This window comes from Bombina bombina, chromosome 6, assembly GCF_027579735.1.
Source record: "Bombina bombina isolate aBomBom1 chromosome 6, aBomBom1.pri, whole genome shotgun sequence".
Lineage (NCBI taxonomy): Eukaryota > Metazoa > Chordata > Amphibia > Anura > Bombinatoridae > Bombina > Bombina bombina.
In genome coordinates this window covers 485,748,490-485,770,447 of record NC_069504.1, presented here as the reverse complement: position 1 = coordinate 485,770,447, position 21,958 = coordinate 485,748,490, and the positions used below count along the sequence as shown (strand labels likewise).

The 21,958-nt window shown below is 38.1% G+C and overlaps 1 protein-coding gene across 1 annotated transcript in view; it reads left to right on the top strand.

The window, feature by feature from the left end:
- The window catches only part of HCN4 (hyperpolarization activated cyclic nucleotide gated potassium channel 4), a 302,556-nt gene that overhangs the window by 264,392 nt on the left and 16,206 nt on the right, over positions 1-21,958 (top strand). The window contains exons 5-6 of the mRNA XM_053719874.1: positions 121-267; positions 1,310-1,550. Coding sequence (XP_053575849.1) covers positions 121-267; positions 1,310-1,550 — 388 coding nt within the window. The remainder of the gene's footprint in view (positions 1-120; positions 268-1,309; positions 1,551-21,958) is intronic.

The following is a 21,958-nucleotide window of genomic DNA, read 5'->3' as shown; positions in this document are numbered from 1 at the left end:
CACTAATTAATATTGAGGGTGCATGCTGGGTATTCACAGGCTTTGCAAGTGTTTTGTTACTGTGATGCACAATATGTTGGGAAATGATTTAGCGAGACCTCTTTTTCCCTCTCTGCACAGTACAAGCAGGTGGAACAGTACATGTCATTTCACAAACTCCCGGGTGACATGAGGCAACGCATCCATGATTACTATGAGCATCGATACCAGGGAAAGATGTTTGATGAGGAGAGCATTCTGGGGGAGCTGAGTGAGCCCCTCACGGAGGTGAGTGTCCCAAATGTCTACAGGGATCATTTCTGTCACCATTTCATGCTGCAAAGGCCTCTTCTGTCTCAAGGATATGTATAGCTGCATATGCTAATTTACATGGAATAAAAGGGACGTTATAGGGACATAAAACAAAAAATCTTACATGCATGATTCAAATAGAGCACACACAATTTACTTCTGTTATCTTGTTATACTTTGTTGAAAAGCAGGGACGTAAGCTCAGGGGTGTGCACGTGTCTGCAGCACTATATGGCAGCAGTTTTCCAACAGTGTTACACATATAGCAAGAGCACTAGATGGCAGCAATATTTCCAGTCATGTATTGCTTTAGGCATGTGCACTATAAATACCTAGGTATCTCTTCAGCAAAGAATAACATGAGAACAAAGCAATAATGTAAGAAAAAATGTGTTTAATTTCCCTTTAAAGTCATCAATATCTAAACAGCTCTCACTACACTAGTGGTGGAGAACCAGCGTCATACTTAGCATTTACCACTCAGCCTTGTGCCCTTATTCCCCTCCTATATGCCCTGTCTCTTGTATGGCCCACCCTGTCCCAACATTCTGTTACCTATATAAAGAATAACACTATATATTACACCTCCTGACCCCATAACCGTATATGCAGGATACACATTTTCATACCCTCACATCAGTCATGCCCCCCCACCACACACACACAGAGCAGGGCCCTGGGCTGATTATTACTCTAGTACAATATGGAAACCTAGGTTACATCATGGTGCTCATTACTTTATGCAATCTAAAACTATACATTTACTTCCTCAATATTTAAGATATTAATAACAAAAAATAAAAATAAAACATCTACATATTATTATCAGGTTAATCTCTGCTTTAGATACATCTTTATGTCTATCATGTATTCATTGTTAGGACAAGTAATTAAACACATATGTGTGATTCCTGTGGGCATTTAATTTGGACTCTTGTTTGCACATCTTCTATCATACTATGCTGTAATGTATTGTTGTAAATCTCGACAACATTGCAACGTTTTGCTTCCAATGTAGGAGATCATTAATTTCAACTGCCGAAAGCTGGTAGCTTCCATGCCTCTTTTTGCTAATGCTGATCCAAACTTTGTGACGTCGATGCTGACGAAGCTGCGGTTTGAAGTGTTCCAACCGGGAGATTACTTAATTCGAGAAGGAACTGTGGGTAAGAAGATGTTTTTCATTCAGCATGGCGTGGTCAGCATCCTGAGCAAAGGCAGCAAAGAAACAAAGCTGGCAGATGGATCCTACTTTGGAGGTAAGACACACAGACATGTACAATTGTAAAAGGAACACTAGACACAGTAGAATAGAATATATAATAAATGCATGATAAAAAGGACAATGCTAAATCACTTAGCTTGAATTTAAAATCAGTAGTAGATATTTTTTCTGACAGCTTTCAAATTTAGTTGCATTTTCCTTCCCATTGCAACATGTGACAGCCATCAGCCAATCACAAAATGGATATACATATATTTTGTGAATTCTTGCACATGCTCAGTAGGAACTGGTGCCTCAGAAAGTGTGAATATAAAATATTGTGCATCTTTAGCTGATAGAACTAAATTGAAAAGATTTATGAAATTGTGTGCTCCATCTGAATCAAAGTTTAATTTTGACTTAAGTGTTCCTTTAAGCAGAGGACATGAGTATATGCTGAAAAAAAGCCCATGCAGGCCCAAGTATTTGAAGATGTCTTAACCTTTTTTTTTTACTATTGCCTTAAGACTTAAAACAATAGCAAGTAACAAAAAACATAATTTATGTAAGAACTTACCTGATAGATTAATTTCTTTCATATTGGCAAGAGTCCATGAGCTAGTGACGTATGGGATATACAATCCTACCAGGAAGGGCAAATTTTCCCAAACCTCAAAATGCCTATAAATACACCTCTCACCACACCCACAACTCAGTTTAACGAATAGCCAAGAAGTGAGGTGATAAAATAAGGACTAAATAAGCATACAAAAGAGGAACTGGAAATATAATTGTGCTTTTATACAAAAATCATAACCACCATAAGAAAAGGGTGGGCCTCATGGACTCTTGCCAATATGAAAGAAATTAATTTATCAGGTAAGTTCTTACATAAATTATGAGTCATGAGCTAGGGACGTACAGGATAGAAATACCCAAGATGTGGAAGTCCACAGAAGAGTCACTAGTGAGGGAAGGATAAAATAAAAACAGCTATTTTCGCTGAAAAAAAATAAATCCTCATAAATTTCTCATAAATTTCAAGAAAAAAACTTAAATCATAAGCAGAAGAATCAAACTGAGACAGCTGCCTGAATAACTTTTCTACCAAAGACTGCTTCAGAAGAAGCAAATACATCAAAATGGTAAAATTTAGTAAAAGTATGCAAAGAAGACCAAGTTGCTGCTTTGCAAATCTGATCAACCGAAGTTTCATTCTTAAAAGTCCAAGAGGTGGCGACTGATCCAGTAGAATGAGCTGTAATTCTCTGAGGCGGAGACTGTCCCGCCTCCAAATAAGCCTTGTGAATCAAAAGCTTTAACCAAGATGCCAAAGAAATGGCAGAGGCTTTCTGACATTTCCTAGGACAAGAAAAAACAACAAATAGACTAGAAATCTTTAGTAGCTTCGACATAATATTTTAGGTCACAAGGAAGGAACAACAATTTCCCTACTAATTTTGTTAGAATTCACAACCTTAGGAAGAAATTTAAACGAAGTCCGTAAAACAGCCTTGTCCTGATGGAAAATCAGAAAAGGAGTCTCACAAGAGAGAGCAGACAATTCAGAAACTCTTCTAGCTGAAGAGATAGACAAAAGAAACAATACTTTCCAAGAAAGTAGTTTAATATCCAGAGAATGCATAGGCTCAAACGGAGGAGCCTGGAAAGCCTTTAAAACCAAATTAAGACTCCAAGGAGGAGAAATTGATTTAATAACAGGCTTGATATGAACCAAAGCCTAAACAAAGCAGTGAATGTCAGGAACATTAGCAATCTTTCTATAAATTAAAACAGAAAGAGCAGAGATGTGTCCCTTCAAAGTACTTGCAGACAAACATTTATCCAAACCATCCTGAAGAAACTGTAAAATTCTAGCAATTATAAAAGAATGCCAAGAGAATTTATGAGACAAACACCATGAAATATAGGTTTTCCAAACCGATAATAAATCTTCCTTGAAACAGACTTACGAGTCTGTAGCATAGTATTAATCACTGAGTCAGAGAAACCTCTATGACAAAGCACTAAGCATTCAATTTCCACACCTTCAAATTTAGCAATTTGAAATCCTCATGGAAAAATTACCCTTGAGACAGAAGGTCTGGTCTTAATGGAAGTGGCCAAGGTTGGCAACTTGACATCCGGACAAGATACGCAAACCAAAATCTGTGAGGCCATGCTGGTGCTATCAGAAACACATGCGATTGTTCCATTATGATCTTGGAGATCACCCTTGGAAGAAGAATTAGAGGCAGAAAGATGTAAGCAGGTTGGTAAAACCAAGGAACTGCTAACGCATTCACCATCTCCGCCTGAGGATCCCTGGACCTGGAAAGATATCTGGGAAGTTTCTTGTTTAGATGGAAAGCCATCAGATCTATTTCGGGAAGACCCCACATCTGTACAATCTGAAAAAATACATCTGGATGGAGAGACCACTCTCCTGGATGTAAAGTCTGACGGCTAAGAAAATTCGCTTCCCAATTGTCTACACCTGGGATATGTATTGCAGAAATTAGACAGGAGTTGGATTCCGCCCAAGAAAGTATCCGAGATACTTCTTTCCTCGTTAAAGGACTGGGAGTCCCCCCCTGATAATTGACATATGCCAAAATTGTGATATTGTCTGTCTGAAAACTAATGAATGATTCTCTCTTTAATAGAGGCCAAGCCTGAAGAGCCCTTAAAATAGCACGGATTTCTTAAATATTGATTGGTAACCTTGCATCTTGAGGATTCCAAACTCCTTGTGCTGTCAGAGACCCCCAGACAGCTCCCCAACTTATGAGACTTGCATCTGTTGAAATCACAATCCAGGAAGGACGAACAAAAGAGGCCCCTTGAATAATCCGTGATGGTCCAACCACCAGGACAGAGAGAGTTGTATGTTGGGATTTAAGTATACCAACTGTGATATCCGAGTATAATCCCTGCACCATTGATTCAGCATGCAAAGCTGCAGAGGTCTCATATGAAAGCGAGCAAAGGGGATCGCGTCCGATGCTGCAGTCATGAGACCTAAAACTTCAATGCACATAGCCACTGAAGGGAATGATTGGGACTGAAGGTTTCGACAGGCAGAAACCAATTTAATTTGTCTCTTGTCTGTTAAGGACAGAGTCATGGACACTGAATTTATCTGGAAACCTAAAAAGGTGACGCTTGTCTGAAGAATTAAGAAACTCTTTTGCAAATTGATCCTCCAACCATGTCTTTGAAGAAACAACACAAGTTGATTTGTGTGAGATTCTGCTAAATGAAAAGATTGAGCCAGTATCAAGATATCGTCCAAATAAGGAAACACCGCAATACCCTGCTCTCTGATTACAGATAAAAGGGAACCGAGAACCTTCAAAAAGATTCTTGGAACTGTCGCTAGGCCAAATGGAAGAGCGACAAATTGGTAGTGCTTGTCTAGAAAAGAGAATCTCAGAAACCGATAGTGGTCTGAAGATATACATCCTTTAAGTCTATTGTGGACATGTAATGACCTTGCTGGACAATAGGCAGAATAGTCCTTATAGTCACCATCTTGAAAGTTACAAAGTGATTCAAAAACTTCAAATCCAGAACTGGTCTGAAAGAATTTTCCTTCTTCAGGACAATGAATAGATTGGAATAAAAACCCAGACCCTGTTCCAGAAGTGGAACTGGTACAATTACCCCTGAAAGCTCCAGATCTGAAACACATTTCAGAAAGGCTGAAAAGCCTTTCTGAGCTTTTACAGGATTTGTTGGAACGTGAGAGAGAAAAAACCTTCTCACAGGAGGTCTTATTCTGAAACCTATTCGATACCCTTGAGAGACAATATTCTGAATCCAATGATTCTGAACAGAACCGGCCCAAACGTCTTGAAATAATTTCAATCTGTCCCCCACAAGTAGAACTGGATTGAGGACCGGACCTTCATGCAGTTTTGGGGGCTGGCTTTGGTTTCTTTAAAGGCTTGGATTTATTCCAACTTGAAGATGGCTTCCAATTGAAGCCAGAGTCCTTAGGGGAAAGAGTGGTTTTCTGTTCTCTATTCTGACGAAAAGGAATGAAACCGACTAGAAGCTCTAGCTTTACCCTTAGATTTTTTTATCTTGGGGCCAAAAAACTCCCTTCCCCCCAGTAATAGTGGAAATAATAGAATCCAACTGAGAACCAAACAAATTTTTACCCTGGAATGATAGAGATAGTAACCTAGATTTAGATACCATGTCAGCATTCCATGATTTGAGCCATAAAGCTCTTCTAGCTAAAATAGCCAAAGACATATTTTTAACATCAATCTTGATTATATTAAAAATAGAATCACAGAGAAAATGATTAGCATATTGAAGCAATGCTAGACAAATCAGAATCTTTTTCCCATTGTGCTAAGCTATCCAACCAAAAAGTTGATGCAGCCGCAACATCAGCCATAGAAATGGGAGGTCTGAGAATATAGCCAGAATGTAAATAAGCTTTCCTTAGACAAGATTCAATTTTCCTATATAAAGGATCCTGAAAGAAGTACTATATTCCTTAGGAATAGTAATACTCTTGGCAAGAGTAGAAATAGCCCCATCAACCTTAGGGACTTTTTCCCAAAACTCAAAATTAGCCACTGGCAAAGGGTACAACCTTTTAAACCTAGAAGAAGGAACAAAAGAAGTACCAGGCTTAGACCATTCCTTAGCAATCACATCCGAAATAGCATCAGGAACAGGGAAAACCTCAGGAGTAATCACAGGAGGTTTATAAACAGAATTTAAACGTTTAGTGGATTTGTTATCAAGAGGACCAGACTCCTCAATATCCAAAGTAACCAATACTTCTTTCAACAAAGAACAAATATACTCAATCTTAAAAAGATAAGTTGATTTATCAATGTCAATATTTGAAGCAGGATCTTCTGAGTCAGAGAGATCCTCATCAGAAGTGGATATATCAGTATGTTGTCGGTCATTACAAAATTCATCAGTATCATAAGAAGTTTTAAAAGACCTTTTACGTTTATTAGAAGGCGGAATAGCAGACATAGCCTTCTGTATCGCATCAGCAATATAATTTTTCATATCACCAGGGATATCATGTACATTAGATGTTGAAGGAACAACAGATACTCTGTACTAATACTAATAGAAACATTTTCGGCATGCAAAAGCTTATCATGACAACTGCTACATACTACTGCCGGAGATATAATCTCTGCTAGCTAGCCTTACAACAGATACTTAGCTTTGGTAGAACTGTGTTCAGACAGCATGGTTCCTACAGCAGCTTCTGAGACAGGATCAGATTGAGACATCTTGTTATATGTAAAAGAAAAAATAACATTTAAACAAAAATATCTTATTTCCTCATATAGCAGTTTCAGGAATGGGGAAAAAATGCAAATGCTAAAATAGGCAAAAATAAATAGCATAGCCCTCTGAGCGTAAAGAAGGCAAGGAGCATAATGGTAAGTGGGGTAAAATAAAACCAAATTTTTTTGGTGCCAAGTATAACGCATGATGCAAAAGGATGTATAACAATTTTTTGGCACCAACAAACATCCGGAAATGACACAACTCGTGTCATAACAGACACAACTTTGCGCCAAACAACCTGGCGTCAGCTAAGAAGCAGGAAATGATGAACTAGAGTCATCATAGACGCACATTCACGCCAAGAATGACGCAATAAATAACAGCATTTTGCGCCCTCGCAAGCATAGATTTGCCCACAATTTTTTAAGGAAAAACAGTCAAATAGGAAAAAAAGACTAAACCCCAGGTAAGAAAAAATAAAAAAAAATATATTAAAAAATCCTAAAAAATGATTCCCATACTGAAACTGCTAGACTGCAAAGGGAAATATACATAGACCTGACTCATGGCAAATATAAGTAAACACATATATGTAGAACTTTATAAATATACATAAAGCGCCAACCATAGTTGAGAGTGTCTTAAATAATGATACATACTTACCGAAAGACACCCATCCACATATAGCAGATAGCCAAACCAGTACTGAAAACTATCAGCAGAGGTAATGATATAAGAGTATATTGTTGATCTGGAAAGGGAGGTAGGAGATGAATCCCTACGACCGATAACAGAGAACCCTTGAAAAGATTTCCCGTGAGAGAAACCATAAAACCAATAGGCGATACTCTCTTCACATCCCTCTGACAAAAACTGTACTCTGAGAGGAATTGGGCTTCAGAATGCTTAGAAGCGCTTATCATAGAAGAAATCATAAAAATCAAGCACAAACTTACTTCACCACCTCCATAGGAGGCAAAGTTTGTAAAAGTTTGTTGTGGGTGTGGTGGGAGGTGTATTTATAGGCATTTTGAGGTTTGTGAAACTTTGCCCCTCCTGGTAGGATTGTATATCCCATATGTCACTAGCTCATGGACTCTTGCCTATTACATGAAAGAAAAGGGCTTCCTTAGATTTGTTTTTAATCAACACTATTTGGCCATGGTAGGTTTTGTTTAAAGGGAGAGTAAAGTCAAAATGAAACTTTAAGATAGGTTTGGATAAAGTATGTCATTTTAAACAATTTCCAATTTACTTCTGAAATCTAATTTTGCTTTGTTCCCTTGGTAATTTTTTTTGGGAAACATATCTTGGAAGGCTCAAGAGCAGAAATGAGCTTCTGGAAGCTGCTGATTGGTGGCTGCACATTGCTGTCTCTTGTCATTGACTCACCTGGTGTGTTTAGCTAACTCCCAGTAGTGTGTTGCTCCTACAACAAAGGATAGCAAGGGAAATTTTACAGTAGAAGTAAAATGGAAATTTGTTGAAAATTGTATGCTCTAAATCATTAAAGACAAATGTTGGGTCCCTTTAATAAATCTGCCAGTGCCTTGCCTGATATTAATATTCTGTGCTTCAAAAATCTTAAGGAAATGCTTATCTATATTAGGTGCAATACTAATCTTTTTAGGGATTTCTGGGCAAGGACATTCATTATTTCTTCTTCCCCTATTTATAGGTTTGCAGATGTAATAATAAATATATTTAGCCACCATTTCAGATAGGCACCATTTATGTAGTCAATCAGTACTATACATATTTAAAGGGACATAAAAGGTTGTCAGTCTGCTAGGCTACAGCTTCAGAATACTACCATGTGTATGGTTGCAGGTCCTATCTCAGCACTATTAAAGGCACAGATGGGTAATTTGTGTGTCCTGTGCACAAAACATACCTACCAATCAGCATCCCTGCATAGGGTATGTGCATAGATATATTAGTAGTTGGGGACCAAGTCAATAGTTTTATTGCAATGGTGCCAGTTTGCCAATAGGAGTTATTGTTGTGGCATAGGCCATAGTTTATAGAGAGGAGATATCTTTTGTAGCTCCTATCTACAGTACATTTGTATTTGTTTCTACAGGGATTAGAAGTTGTGTTGTACAGGATATAGGCTTCTGCTGTAGACACTGACACATGGCAATGTTAGTGGATCCTGCCTCTGTGAAAAATAGCTATTGAGGGTCAGGGTTGCAAGGGTTACAGCCTGGGGTAACACGCTGTTTGTACTGCATTGCTGTGTGTTCCCATGGGATTTTCTTAAAAACATAATTTATGTAAGAACTTACCTGATAAATTCATTTCTTTCATATTAGCAAGAGTCCATGAGCTAGTGACGTATGGGATATACATTCCTACCAGGAGGGGGCAAAGTTTCCCAAACCTCAAAATACCTACAAATACACCCCTCACCACACCCACAAATCAGTTTAACGAATAGCCAAGAAGTGGGGTGATAAGAAAAAAGTGCGAAAGCATATAAAATAAGGAATTGGAATAATTGTGCTTTATACAAAAAAATCATAACCACCACAAAAAAGGGTGGGCCTCATGGACTCTTGCTAATATGAAAGAAATGAATTTATCAGGTAAGTTCTTACATAAATTATGTTTTCTTTCATGTAATTAGCAAGAGTCCATGAGCTAGTGACGTATGGGATAATGACTACCCAAGATGTGGATCTTTCCACGCAAGAGTCACTAGAGAGGGAGGGATAAAATAAAGACAGCCAATTCCTGCTGAAAATAATTCACACCCAAAATAAAGTTTAATGAAAAACATAAATAGAAGATTCAAACTGAAACCGCTGCCTGAAGTACTTTTCTACCAAAAACTGCTTCAGAAGAAGAAAATACATCAAAATGGTAGAATTTAGTAAAAGTATGCAAAGAGGACCAAGTTGCTGCTTTGCAAATCTGATCAACCGAAGCTTCATTCCTAAATGCCCAGGAAGTAGAAACTGACCTAGTAGAATGAGCTGTAATCCTTTGAGGCGGAGTCTTACCCGACTCGACATAGGCATGATGAATTAAAGATTTCAACCAAGATGCCAAAGAAATGGCAGAAGCTTTCTGGCCTTTTCTAGAACCGGAAAAGATAACAAATAAACTAGAAGTCTTTCGGAAAGACTTAGTAGCTTCAACATAATATTTCAAAGCTCTAACAACATCCAAAGAATGCAACGATTTCTCCTTAGAATTCTTAGGATTAGGACATAATGAGGGAACCACAATTTCTCTACTAATGTTGTTGGAATTCACAACCTTAGGTAAAAATTCAAAAGAAGTTCGCAACACCGCCTTATCCTGATGAAAAATCAGAAAAGGAGACTCACAAGAAAGAGCAGATAATTCAGAGACTCTTCTGGCAGAAGAGATCGCCAAAAGGAACAAAACTTTCCAAGAAAGTAATTTAATGTCCAATGAATGCATGGGTTCAAAAGGAGGAGCTTGAAGAGCCCCCAGAACCAAATTCAAACTCCAAGGAGGAGAAATTGACTTAATGACAGGTTTTATACGAACCAAAGCTTGTACAAAACAATGAATATCAGGAAGATTAGCAATCTTTCTGTGAAAAAGAAGAGAAAGAGCAGAGATTTGTCCTTTCAAAGAACTTGCGGACAAACCTTTATCTAAACCATCCTGAAGAAACTGTAAAATTCTCGGAATTCTAAAAGAATGCCAAGAAAAATGATGAGAAAGACACCAAGAAATATAAGTCTTCCAGACTCTATAATATATCTCTCTAGATACAGATTTACGAGCCTGTAACATAGTATTAATCACAGAGTCAGAGAAACCTCTTTGACCAAGAATCAAGTGTTCAATCTCCATACCTTTAAATTTAAGGATTTGAGATCCTGATGGAAAAAAGGACCTTGCGACAGAAGGTCTGGTCTTAACGGAAGAGTCCACGGATGGCAAGAGGCCATCCGGACAAGATCCGCATACCAAAACCTGTGAGGCCATGCCGGAGCTACCAGCAGAACAAACGAGCATTCCTTCAGAATCTTGGAGATTACTCTTGGAAGAACTAGAGGCGGAAAGATATAGGCAGGATGATACTTCCAAGGAAGTGAAAATGCATCCACTGCCTCCGCCTGAGGATCCCGAGATCTGGACAGATACCTGGGAAGTTTCTTGTTTAGATGAGACGCCATCAGATCTATTTCTGGAAGTTCCCACATTTGAACAATCTGAAGAAATACCTCTGGGTGAAGAGACCATTCGCCCGGATGCAACGTTTGGCGACTGAGATAATCCGCTTCCCAATTGTCTATACCTGGGATATGAACCGCAGAGATTAGGCAGGAGCTGGATTCCGCCCAAACCAGAATTCGAGATACTTCTTTCATAGCCAGAGGACTGTGAGTCCCTCCTTGATGATTGATGTATGCCACAGTTGTGACATTGTCTGTCTGAAAACAAATGAACGATTCTCTCTTCAGAAGAGGCCAAGACTGAAGAGCTCTGAAAATTGCACGGAGTTCCAAAATATTGATCGGTAATCTCACCTCCTGAGATTCCCAAACTCCTTGTGCCGTCAGAGATCCCCACACAGCTCCCCAACCTGTAAGACTTGCATCTGTTGAAATTACAGTCCAGGTTGGAAGAACAAAAGAAGCCCCCTGAATTAAACGATGGTGATCTGTCCACCACGTTAGAGAGTGTCGTACAATCGGTTTTAAAGATATTAATTGAGATATCTTTGTGTAATCCCTGCACCATTGATTCAGCATACAGAGCTGAAGAGGTCGCATGTGAAAACGAGCAAAGGGGATCGCGTCCGATGCAGCAGTCATAAGACCTAGAATTTCCATGCATAAGGCTACCGAAGGGAATGATTGTGACTGAAGGTTTCGACAAGCTGAAATCAATTTTTGACGTCTCTTGTCTGTCAAAGACAGAGTCATGGACACTGAATCTATCTGGAAACCCAGAAAGGTTACCCTTGTCTGAGGAATCAATGAACTTTTTAGTGAATTGATCCTCCAACCATGATCTTGAAGAAACAACACAAGTCGATTCGTATGAGATTCTGCTAAATGTGAAGACTGAGCAAGTACCAAGATATTGTCCAAATAAGGAAATACCACAATACCCTGTTCTCTGATTACAGACAGAAGGGCACCGAGAACCTTTGAAAAAATTCTTATAGCTGTAGCTAGGCCAAACGGCAGGGCCACAAACTGGTAATGCTTGTCCAGGAAAGAGAATCTCAGGAACTGATAATGATCTGGATGAATCGGAATATGCAGATATGCATCCTGTAAATCTATTGTGGACATATAATGCCCTTGCTGAATAAAAGGCAAGATAGTCCTTACAGTTACCATTTTGAACGTTGGTATCCTTACATAACGATTCAATATTTTTAGATCCAGAACTGGTCTGAAGGAATTCTCCTTCTTTGGTACAATGAAGAAATTCGAATAAAACCCCAGCCCCTGTTCCAGAACTGGAACTGGCATAATTACTCCAGCCAACTCTAGATCTGAAACACATTTCAGAAATGCTTGAGCTTTCACTGGATTTACTGGGACACGGGAAAGAAAAAATCTCTTTGCAGGAGGTCTTATCTTGAAACCAATTCTGTACCCTTCTGAAACAATGTTCTGAATCCAAAGATTGTGAACAGAATTGATCCAAATTTCTTTGAAAAAACGTAACCTGCCCCCTACCAGCTGAGCTGGAATGAGGGCCGCACCTTCATGTGGACTTAGAAGCTGGCTTTGCTTTTCTAGAAGGCTTGGATTTATTCCAGACTGGAGATGGTTTCCAAACTGAAACTGCTCCTGAGGATGAAGGATCAGGCTTTTGTTCTTTGTTGAAACGAAAGGAACGAAAACGATTATTAGCCCTGTTTTTACCCTTAGATTTTTTATCCTGTGGTAAAAAAGTTCCTTTCCCACCAGTAACAGTTGAGATAATAGAATCCAACTGAGAACCAAATAATTTGTTACCCTGGAAAGAAATGGAAAGTAGAGTTGATTTAGAAGACATATCAGCATTCCAAGTTTTAAGCCATAAAGCTCTTCTAGCTAAAATAGCTAGAGACATAAACCTGACATCAACTCTGATAATATCAAAAATGGCATCACAGATAAAATTATTAGCATGTTGAAGAAGAATAATAATATTATGAGAATCATGATCTGTTACTTGTTGCGCTAAAGTTTCCAACCAAAAAGTTGAAGCTGCAGCAACATCAGCCAATGATATAGCAGGTCTAAGAAGATTTCCTGAACACAGATAAGCTTTTCTTAGAAAGGATTCAATTTTCCTATCTAAAAGATCCTTAAACGAAGTACCATCTGACGTAGGAATAGTAGTACGTTTAGCAAGGGTAGAAATAGCCCCATCAACTTTAGGGATTTTGTCCCAAAATTCTAATCTGTCAGACGGCACAGGATATAATTGCTTAAAACGTTTAGAAGGAGTAAATGAATTATCCAAATTATTCCATTCTCTGGAAATTACTTCAGAAATAGCACCAGGAACAGGAAAAACTTCTGGAATAACCACAGGAGATTTAAAGACCTTATCTAAACGTTTAGATTTAGTATCAAGAGGACCAGAATCCTCAATTTCTAAAGCAATTAGTACTTCTTTAAGTAAAGAACGAATAAATTCCATTTTAAATAAATATGAAGATTTATCAGCATCAACCTCTGAGACAGAATCCTCTGAGCCAGAAGAGTCATTAGAATCAGAATGATGATGTTCATTTAAAAATTCATCTGTATAAAGAGAAGTTTTAAAAGATTTTTTATGTTTACTAGAAGGAGGAATAACAGACATAGCCTTCTTGATGGATTCAGAAACAAAATCTCTTATGTTATCAGGAACACTCTGAACATTAGATGTTGATGGAACTGCAACAGGTAATGGTACATTACTAAAGGAAATATTATCTGCATTAACATGTTTGTCATGACAATTAATACAAACAACAGCTGGAGGAACAGCTACCAAAAGTTTACAGCAGATACACTTAGCTTTGGTAGTTCCAGCACCAGACAGCGATTTTCCTGAAGTATCTTCTGACTCAGATGCAACGTGAGACATCTTGCAATATGTAAGAGAAAAAACAACATATAAAGCAAAATTGATCAAATTCCTTAAATGACAGTTTCAGGAATGGGAAAAAAATGCGAAGGAACAAGCTTCTAGCAACCAGAAGCAAAGAAAAATTACTTAAATAATGTGGAGACAAAAGCGACGCCCATATTTTTTTAGCGCCAAATAAGACGCCCACATTATTTGGCGCCTAAATGCTTTTGGCGCCAAAAATTACGCCACGTCCGGAACGCCGACATTTTTGGCGCAAAAGAACGTCAAAAATGACGCAACTTCCGGCGACACGTATGACACCGGAAACAGAAAAAAAAAATTTGCGCCAAAAAAGTCTGCGCCAAAAATGACGCAATAAAATGAAATAAAAGGTAAGAAAAATGATTGATTCAAATGCATTATCCCAAATATGAAACTGACTGTCTGAAAATAAGGAATGTTGAACATCCTGAGTCAAGGCAAATAAATGTTTGAATACATATATTTAGAACTTTATTAAAAAAGTGCCCAACCATAGCTTAGAGTGTCACAGAAAATAAGACTTACTTACCCCAGGACACTCATCTACATGTTTGTAGAAAGCCAAACCAGTACTGAAACGAAAATCAGCAGAGGAAATGGTATATATATATATATATATATATATATATATAAGAGTATATCGTTGATCTGAAAAGGGAGGTAAGAGATGAATCTCTACGACCGATAACAGAGAACCTATGAAATAGACCCCGTAGAAGGAGATCATTGAACTCAAACAGGCAATACTCTCCTCACATCCCTCTGACATTCACTGCACGCTGAGAGGAAAACCGGGCTCCAACCTGCTGCGGAGCGCATATCAACGTAGAATCTAGCACAAACTTACTTCACCACCTCCATAGGAGGCAAAGTTTGTAAAACTGATTTGTGGGTGTGGTGAGGGGTGTATTTGTAGGCATTTTGAGGTTTGGGAAACTTTGCCCCTCCTGGTAGGAATGTATATCCCATACGTCACTAGCTCATGGACTCTTGCTAATTACATGAAAGAAAGCTCCTTCAAGGACACAGCTTTCTGTATATATACTGGGATGAACCAATTGAATAGTTTGCAAGCTTATGGAATAATAGAATAAACATAGGATTTTTACACTATATGCCACAATCACACAACAAATATGCAGGCTTACTTCATCCACATATTCTGGCGTTGTTGTTTTTTTAGCCTAAGATTCTCAAATTGTCTCACTTCTTACAAACAAGTTAAAGTATATCATTTTCCCAAATACTTGAATTTGAATTTATATTGTTGATTTTTGGGAGAGACCAAAAGTTATTTGGAATATTAAATGTAGTAAATTACTTGTGCTTAGCATGCACAAAATGTCAAGGGCTACACAGCCATTGGAGACACTTGGGTTGTCTATAGTCCATGGTCACGATGAATTGTCTGCTTCATTACAAGCCAATCTTGGCATTATTAGAAAACACGCGTGATCTGATGATGCCCCAATAGGAACGGAAATAAACACCTTTGTTGGGCTGCTTTATGGTAATGGATAAGTGCCAGTAATGTTTATAAACTCTACCCTCTAACAGATCATACTTCCATTATAGGGTTACAGTTGGTGAGTATATATTTAGAGGAATACACAAATGTTTGTAAAATCAGACCATGCAGATATTTGGAGACAAAAAATCAGAATCAAGCAAACTAATCCCATTGGTGTCACAGACATGGACCCTATTTTATCAATGTAGAGACTAAATTGTGGGCTGCAAAAGTTTTAAAGATGTGGTGCTTTTTTATGTGCAGGGTCCATATGGAAGCAACAATGTCTGGTATCAACCTATGCTTACTCTTGATAGTGTTGGCACCTGTTCAGCATAGTAGATAATTTTACACTTGGGCCCTGTGGCTGTCAGCATTAGGTTGGTCAGGCTTTTGTGCTGCTGAGCAACTTTCTGCCTTTAACTGAGGGTGCAATTGTACTTCCTGCAGCTGTGGTCATCTCAGAATAACTAAATGTGTGCTGCAGTTCCTTACTTGTTATCTTATTTGTTGCTGTGCTCTGGGATGATATTGGCCTCTCCTACTGGTTATATATGCAGGCCTGCCCTTGAGTGTGAGTCCTCCTGATTGGAGTGGTTTTACTGCACAAGGTGATTATGGGCCTTCAGTTCCTGTGGATTTTTAGCAGTTTACTTGTCTTCATTGTCTTTTACTCTATGTTGCTTGTGTGTTACTTCCTGAGAAGATGTTTGCATTATGCCAGTTATCTAACTTCACTTGCCTAGGTCTATAATCAAAGTCGTGAATGTGCGTTTTGATTATTATGATTTTTATGTTTTAAAATACAATTTTTCCTATAACCATTATAGTATTCTGCCCATAACATGATGACATACACTAATTAATTTTCAACAATTTGCTGCTTAAAGGATATTGTACTGTAAAATGTTCTTTAATGCACTACCAAGGATCTATTTTACCTAGAGAGTATTAAAGGGATAATGTACAGTAATTCTTATCCCTTTTAAAGTGTTCCTAGTGATCTATTTCACTTGCTAGAGTATATTACATTTTTAGAGATAGCTCCTTTACCTTTATTTTGTAAAAGCTGTTTTTGTTTGTTGTATTCCCGCCTATAATGAAAATGTCATTCTTATTGTGATGGTAAATCCAAGCGTTTCAAAACTAAAAATAAAGGCCACCTTCAGTCATTAGCTTTAAAAACTGATGAAAAGGTGCCTTTATTTCCCTGCTGCTTCATGGCTAAGTCTAGCGGCTCTGGCGGTCCACATCACTGCTTATTATTTTAATGCCGATTGGCCCACATGGCTATTGGCTAAGAAGTGGAAACGTTACCTTATTGAAAAAAGTGCTGTGCGCCGTCAGAGCCGCTTAGCTAAGTAGCGTAGCCACGGTGAAATAAAGGCACCTTTTCAACCGTTTTTTTTTTTTAAACTGATGAATGAAGGTGGCCTTTATTTTTAGTACTGTTTATAGAAAAGCTATGTAAACAAGAAACTGCAAAAAAAATACACTCCCAGTGGAGGGTTAGAGAGAGGTATTAAAATGTTAATTTACAAATGCTCTCTCTAAGTACTTTTGTGTAAACAGATAAGACAATGAGGCCATTGTACATAAAGATAAAGAAAATATATGAGTGTGTGTTATCCTTAAAAATGTGCTTTCAATTAGGAAAAACAGCTATTTCACGTAGACAAATAAATTATAGGAGCAATTTCACATACATTTTATACACTGCAGCTAGAATGACATGTCACTGTAAACTCATTAAAAGAAGACCAGTTTTACAGTACAAGCCCCTTTAAATTGTTTACAAACTGTTTTATTAGCTTATGCATGATGCAAGTTAGATCTTAGTAATTTATACCACAAGTCAAAAGAAGTTGCAGGTTTTTTCCCTCTATATTTAAATATTTATATAATGTATATTTGCCAAACAATATGGACGGTATTTAGAGATGGATGAAAGTAGATTAAATGGATAATGTTTAGATCTTTAAAAATCTTACAGGTGTGTGGGAGATGGGGGCAGCAGAGCAGCAAACCTTTCCCCTTTTTCTTTTGTGATTATTTTTTTTTCAGCAATCGCTATGTATTTGATACCTACGCGTTTTCTAGTATCCATGTGAAATAGTTAATATGGCCATGAAGGTCTCACATTATCTACAGGGAACCAGTAATACTTCACTTTATTTGATGTAGGTGTCAATAGGTAACATGAAATATTTATTATATGCGGTATGTTCGAAATAAAATTAACCTAGATATAAGTTTGTATGCCTATTGCATTGAATATTCTGTATTATTGATAAAATACTAATATATAAAATCTCAAAAAAATTTTTTACAGATTATTTACCTTTATTTTCTCATTTGCAATAGATAATGTTGTTTGTTGAAACTTCTACCTATACTGAAAATATGAATACTGCAGTATTCTCTATAGAAAAGCTACATAAACAATACATAAAATAAGCCTCTCAGTGATGGGTGGGAGAGACAGGCATTGGTCTTTGCTTTTCAAAAGAATACCAAGGAAACAAAGTAAATTTTATAACAGAAGAAAATTGGAAAGTTTTGGGGGTTTAAGTCCCTTTAAAGGACCATTAATTAGATTAGATTTTCCTACAAATTTGTTAACAAATGCATGATAACAAGTCAATGCAAAAGCACTTTGTCTAAATTTTAAATGAGTAGATGATTTTTTTCTGAAAAAAAGTTAGTTGTTTTCCTTTACCTTCATCACGTGACAGCATCAGCCAATAGCAAAAGGCATATATGTACATACGGTAAATTCTTGCACATGCTCAGTAGAAGTTGGTGCCTCAAAGTGTGCTTATAAAAATATTGTGCACATTTTGATAATGGAAGCAAATTGGAAAGTTGTTCACAATATTGTGCTCTATCTGAATCAGGAAACGTTAATTTTGACTTGTTACTTTAATTCTCTGGAAGGTGGTATAACAAATAATTGGGAACTAAGGGGAAACCAAAGTTACAGTAAAACATCCCTTTAAGATGATATCTCCCAGTTATGGATTTATTTATATTATTTATTCTCAGTTATTTCATCATAGCTCTCTTTACCGTCTTTTATTGTGTCAGGCAAAGCAGTCCCTGTGCACATGTGTTTAAAAGGTATGTCTGACACCCAGGAGATGTAGAGTAGATGAATGAGAGGTCATGTGGTTTCCTGGTTTTAGTTTTTCATTTCATTTGGCTACCTCCATTTGGCTTTAAAGGCTGGATGGAGTAAAACATAATTTATGTAAGAACTTACCTGATAAATTCATTTCTTTCATATTAGCAAGAGTCCATGAGCTAGTGACGTATGGGATATACATTCCTACCAGGAGGGGCAAAGTTTCCCAAACCTCAAAATGCCTATAAATACACCCCTCACCACACCCACAATTCAGTTTAACGAATAGCCAAGAAGTGGGGTGATAAAAAAGTGCGAAAGCATATAAAATAAGGAATTGGAATAATTGTGCTTTATACAAAATCATAACCACCACAAAAAAAGGGCGGGCCTCATGGACTCTTGCTAATATGAAAGAAATGAATTTATCAGGTAAGTTCTTACATAAATTATGTTTTCTTTCATGTAATTAGCAAGAGTCCATGAGCTAGTGACGTATGGGATAATGACTACCCAAGATGTGGATCTTTCCACACAAGAGTCACTAGAGAGGGAGGGATAAAATAAAGACAGCCAATTCCTGCTGAAAATAATCCACACCCAAAATAAAGTTTAACGAAAAACATAAGCAGAAGATTCAAACTGAAACCGCTGCCTGAAGTACTTTTCTACCAAAAACTGCTTCAGAAGAAGAAAATACATCAAAATGGTAGAATTTAGTAAAAGTATGCAAAGAGGACCAAGTTGCTGCTTTGCAGATCTGGTCAACCGAAGCTTCATTCCTAAACGCCCAGGAAGTAGAAACTGACCTAGTAGAATGAGCTGTAATTCTCTGAGGCGGAGTTTTACCCGACTCAACATAGGCAAGATGAATTAAAGATTTCAACCAAGATGCCAAAGAAATGGCAGAAGCTTTCTGGCCTTTTCTAGAACCGGAAAAGATAACAAATAGACTAGAAGTCTTACGAAAAGATTTCGTAGCTTCAACATAATATTTCAAAGCTCTAACAACATCCAAAGAATGCAACGATTTCTCCTTAGAATTCTTAGGATTAGGACATAATGAAGGAACCACAATTTCTCTACTAATGTTGTTGGAATTCACAACTTTAGGTAAAAATTCAAAAGAAGTTCGCAACACTGCCTTATCCTGATGAAAAATCAGAAAAGGAGACTCACAAGAAAGAGCAGATAATTCAGAAACTCTTCTGGCAGAAGAGATGGCCAAAAGGAACAAAACTTTCCAAGAAAGTAATTTAATGTCCAATGAATGCATAGGTTCAAACGGAGGAGCTTGAAGAGCTCCCAGAACCAAATTCAAACTCCAAGGAGGAGAAATTGACTTAATGACAGGTTTTATACGAACCAAAGCTTGTACAAAACAATGAATATCAGGAAGAATAGCAATCTTTCTGTGAAAAAGAACAGAAAGAGCAGAGATTTGTCCTTTCAAAGAACTTGCGGACAAACCCTTATCTAAACCATCCTGAAGGAACTGTAAAATTCTCGGTATTCTAAAAGAATGCCAGGAAAAATGATGAGAAAGACACCAAGAAATATAAGTCTTCCAGACTCTATAATATATCTCTCGAGATACAGATTTACGAGCCTGTAACATAGTATTAATCACAGAGTCAGAGAAACCTCTTTGACCAAGAATCAAGCGTTCAATCTCCATACCTTTAAATTTAAGGATTTCAGATCCTGATGGAAAAAAGGACCTTGTGACAGAAGGTCTGGTCTTAACGGAAGAGTCCACGGTTGGCAAGAGGCCATCCGGACAAGATCCGCATACCAAAACCTGTGAGGCCATGCCGGAGCTACCAGCAGAACAAACGAGCATTCCTTCAGAATCTTGGAGATTACTCTTGGAAGAAGAACTAGAGGCGGAAAGATATAGGCAGGATGATACTTCCAAGGAAGTGATAATGCATCCACTGCCTCCGCCTGAGGATCCCGGGATCTGGACAGATACCTGGGAAGTTTCTTGTTTAGATGGGACGCCATCAGATCTATTTCTGGAAGTTCCAACATTTGAACAATCTGAAGAAATACCTCTGGATGAAGAGACCATTCGCCCGGATGCAACGTTTGGCGACTGAGATAATCCGCTTCCCAATTGTCTACACCTGGGATATGAACCGCAGAGATTAGACAGGAGCTGGATTCCGCCCAAACCAAAATTCGAGATACTTCTTTCATAGCCAGAGGACTGTGAGTCCCTCCTTGATGATTGATGTATGCCACAGTTGTGACATTGTCTGTCTGAAAACAAATGAACGATTCTCTCTTCAGAAGAGGCCAAAACTGAAGAGCTCTGAAAATTGCACGGAGTTCCAAAATATTGATCGGTAATCTCACCTCCTGAGATTCCCAAACTCCTTGTGCCGTCAGAGATCCCCACACAGCTCCCCAACCTGTGAGACTTGCATCTGTTGAAATTACAGTCCAGGTCGGAAGCACAAAAGAAGCCCCCTGAATTAAACGATGGTGATCTGTCCACCATGTTAGAGAGTGTCGAACAATCGGTTTTAAAGATATTAATTGAGATATCTTCGTGTAATCCTTGCACCATTGCTTCAGCATACAGAGCTGAAGAGGTCGCATGTGAAAACGAGCAAAGGGGATCGCGTCCGATGCAGCAGTCATAAGACCTAGAATTTCCATGCATAAGGCTACCGAAGGGAATGATTGTGACTGAAGGTTTCGACAAGCTGTAATCAACTTTAGACGTCTCTTGTCTGTTAAAGACAGAGTCATGGACACTGAATCCATCTAGAAACCCAGAAAGGTTACCCTTGTCTGAGGAATCAAAGAACTTTTTGGTAAATTGATCCTCCAACCATGATCTTGAAGAAACAACACAAGTCGATTCGTATGAGATTCTGCTAAATGTAAAGACTGAGCAAGTACCAAGATATCGTCCAAATAAGGAAATACCACAATACCCTGTTCTCTGATTACAGACAGCAGGGCACCGAGAACCTTTGTAAAAATTCTTGGATCCAGAACTGGTCTGAAAGAATTCTCCTTCTTTGGTACAATGAAGAGATTTGAATAAAACCCCATCCCCTGTTCCGGAACTGGAACTGGCATAATTACTCCAGTCAACTCTAGATCTGAAACACATTTCAGAAATGCTTGAGCTTTTACTGGATTTACTGGGACACGGGAAAGAAAAAATCTCTTTGCAGGAGGTCTTAACTTGAAACCAATTCTGTACCCTTCTGAAACAATGCTCTGAATCCAAAGATTGTGAACAGAATTGATCCAAATTTCCTTGAAAAAACGTAACCTGCCCCCTACCAGCTGAGCTGGAATGAGGGCCGCACCTTCATGTGGACTTAGAAGCAGGCTTTGCCTTTCTAGCTGGCTTGGATTTATTCCAGACTGGAGATGGTCTCCAAACTGAAACTGCTCCTGAGGATGAAGGATCAGGCTTTTGTTCTTTGTT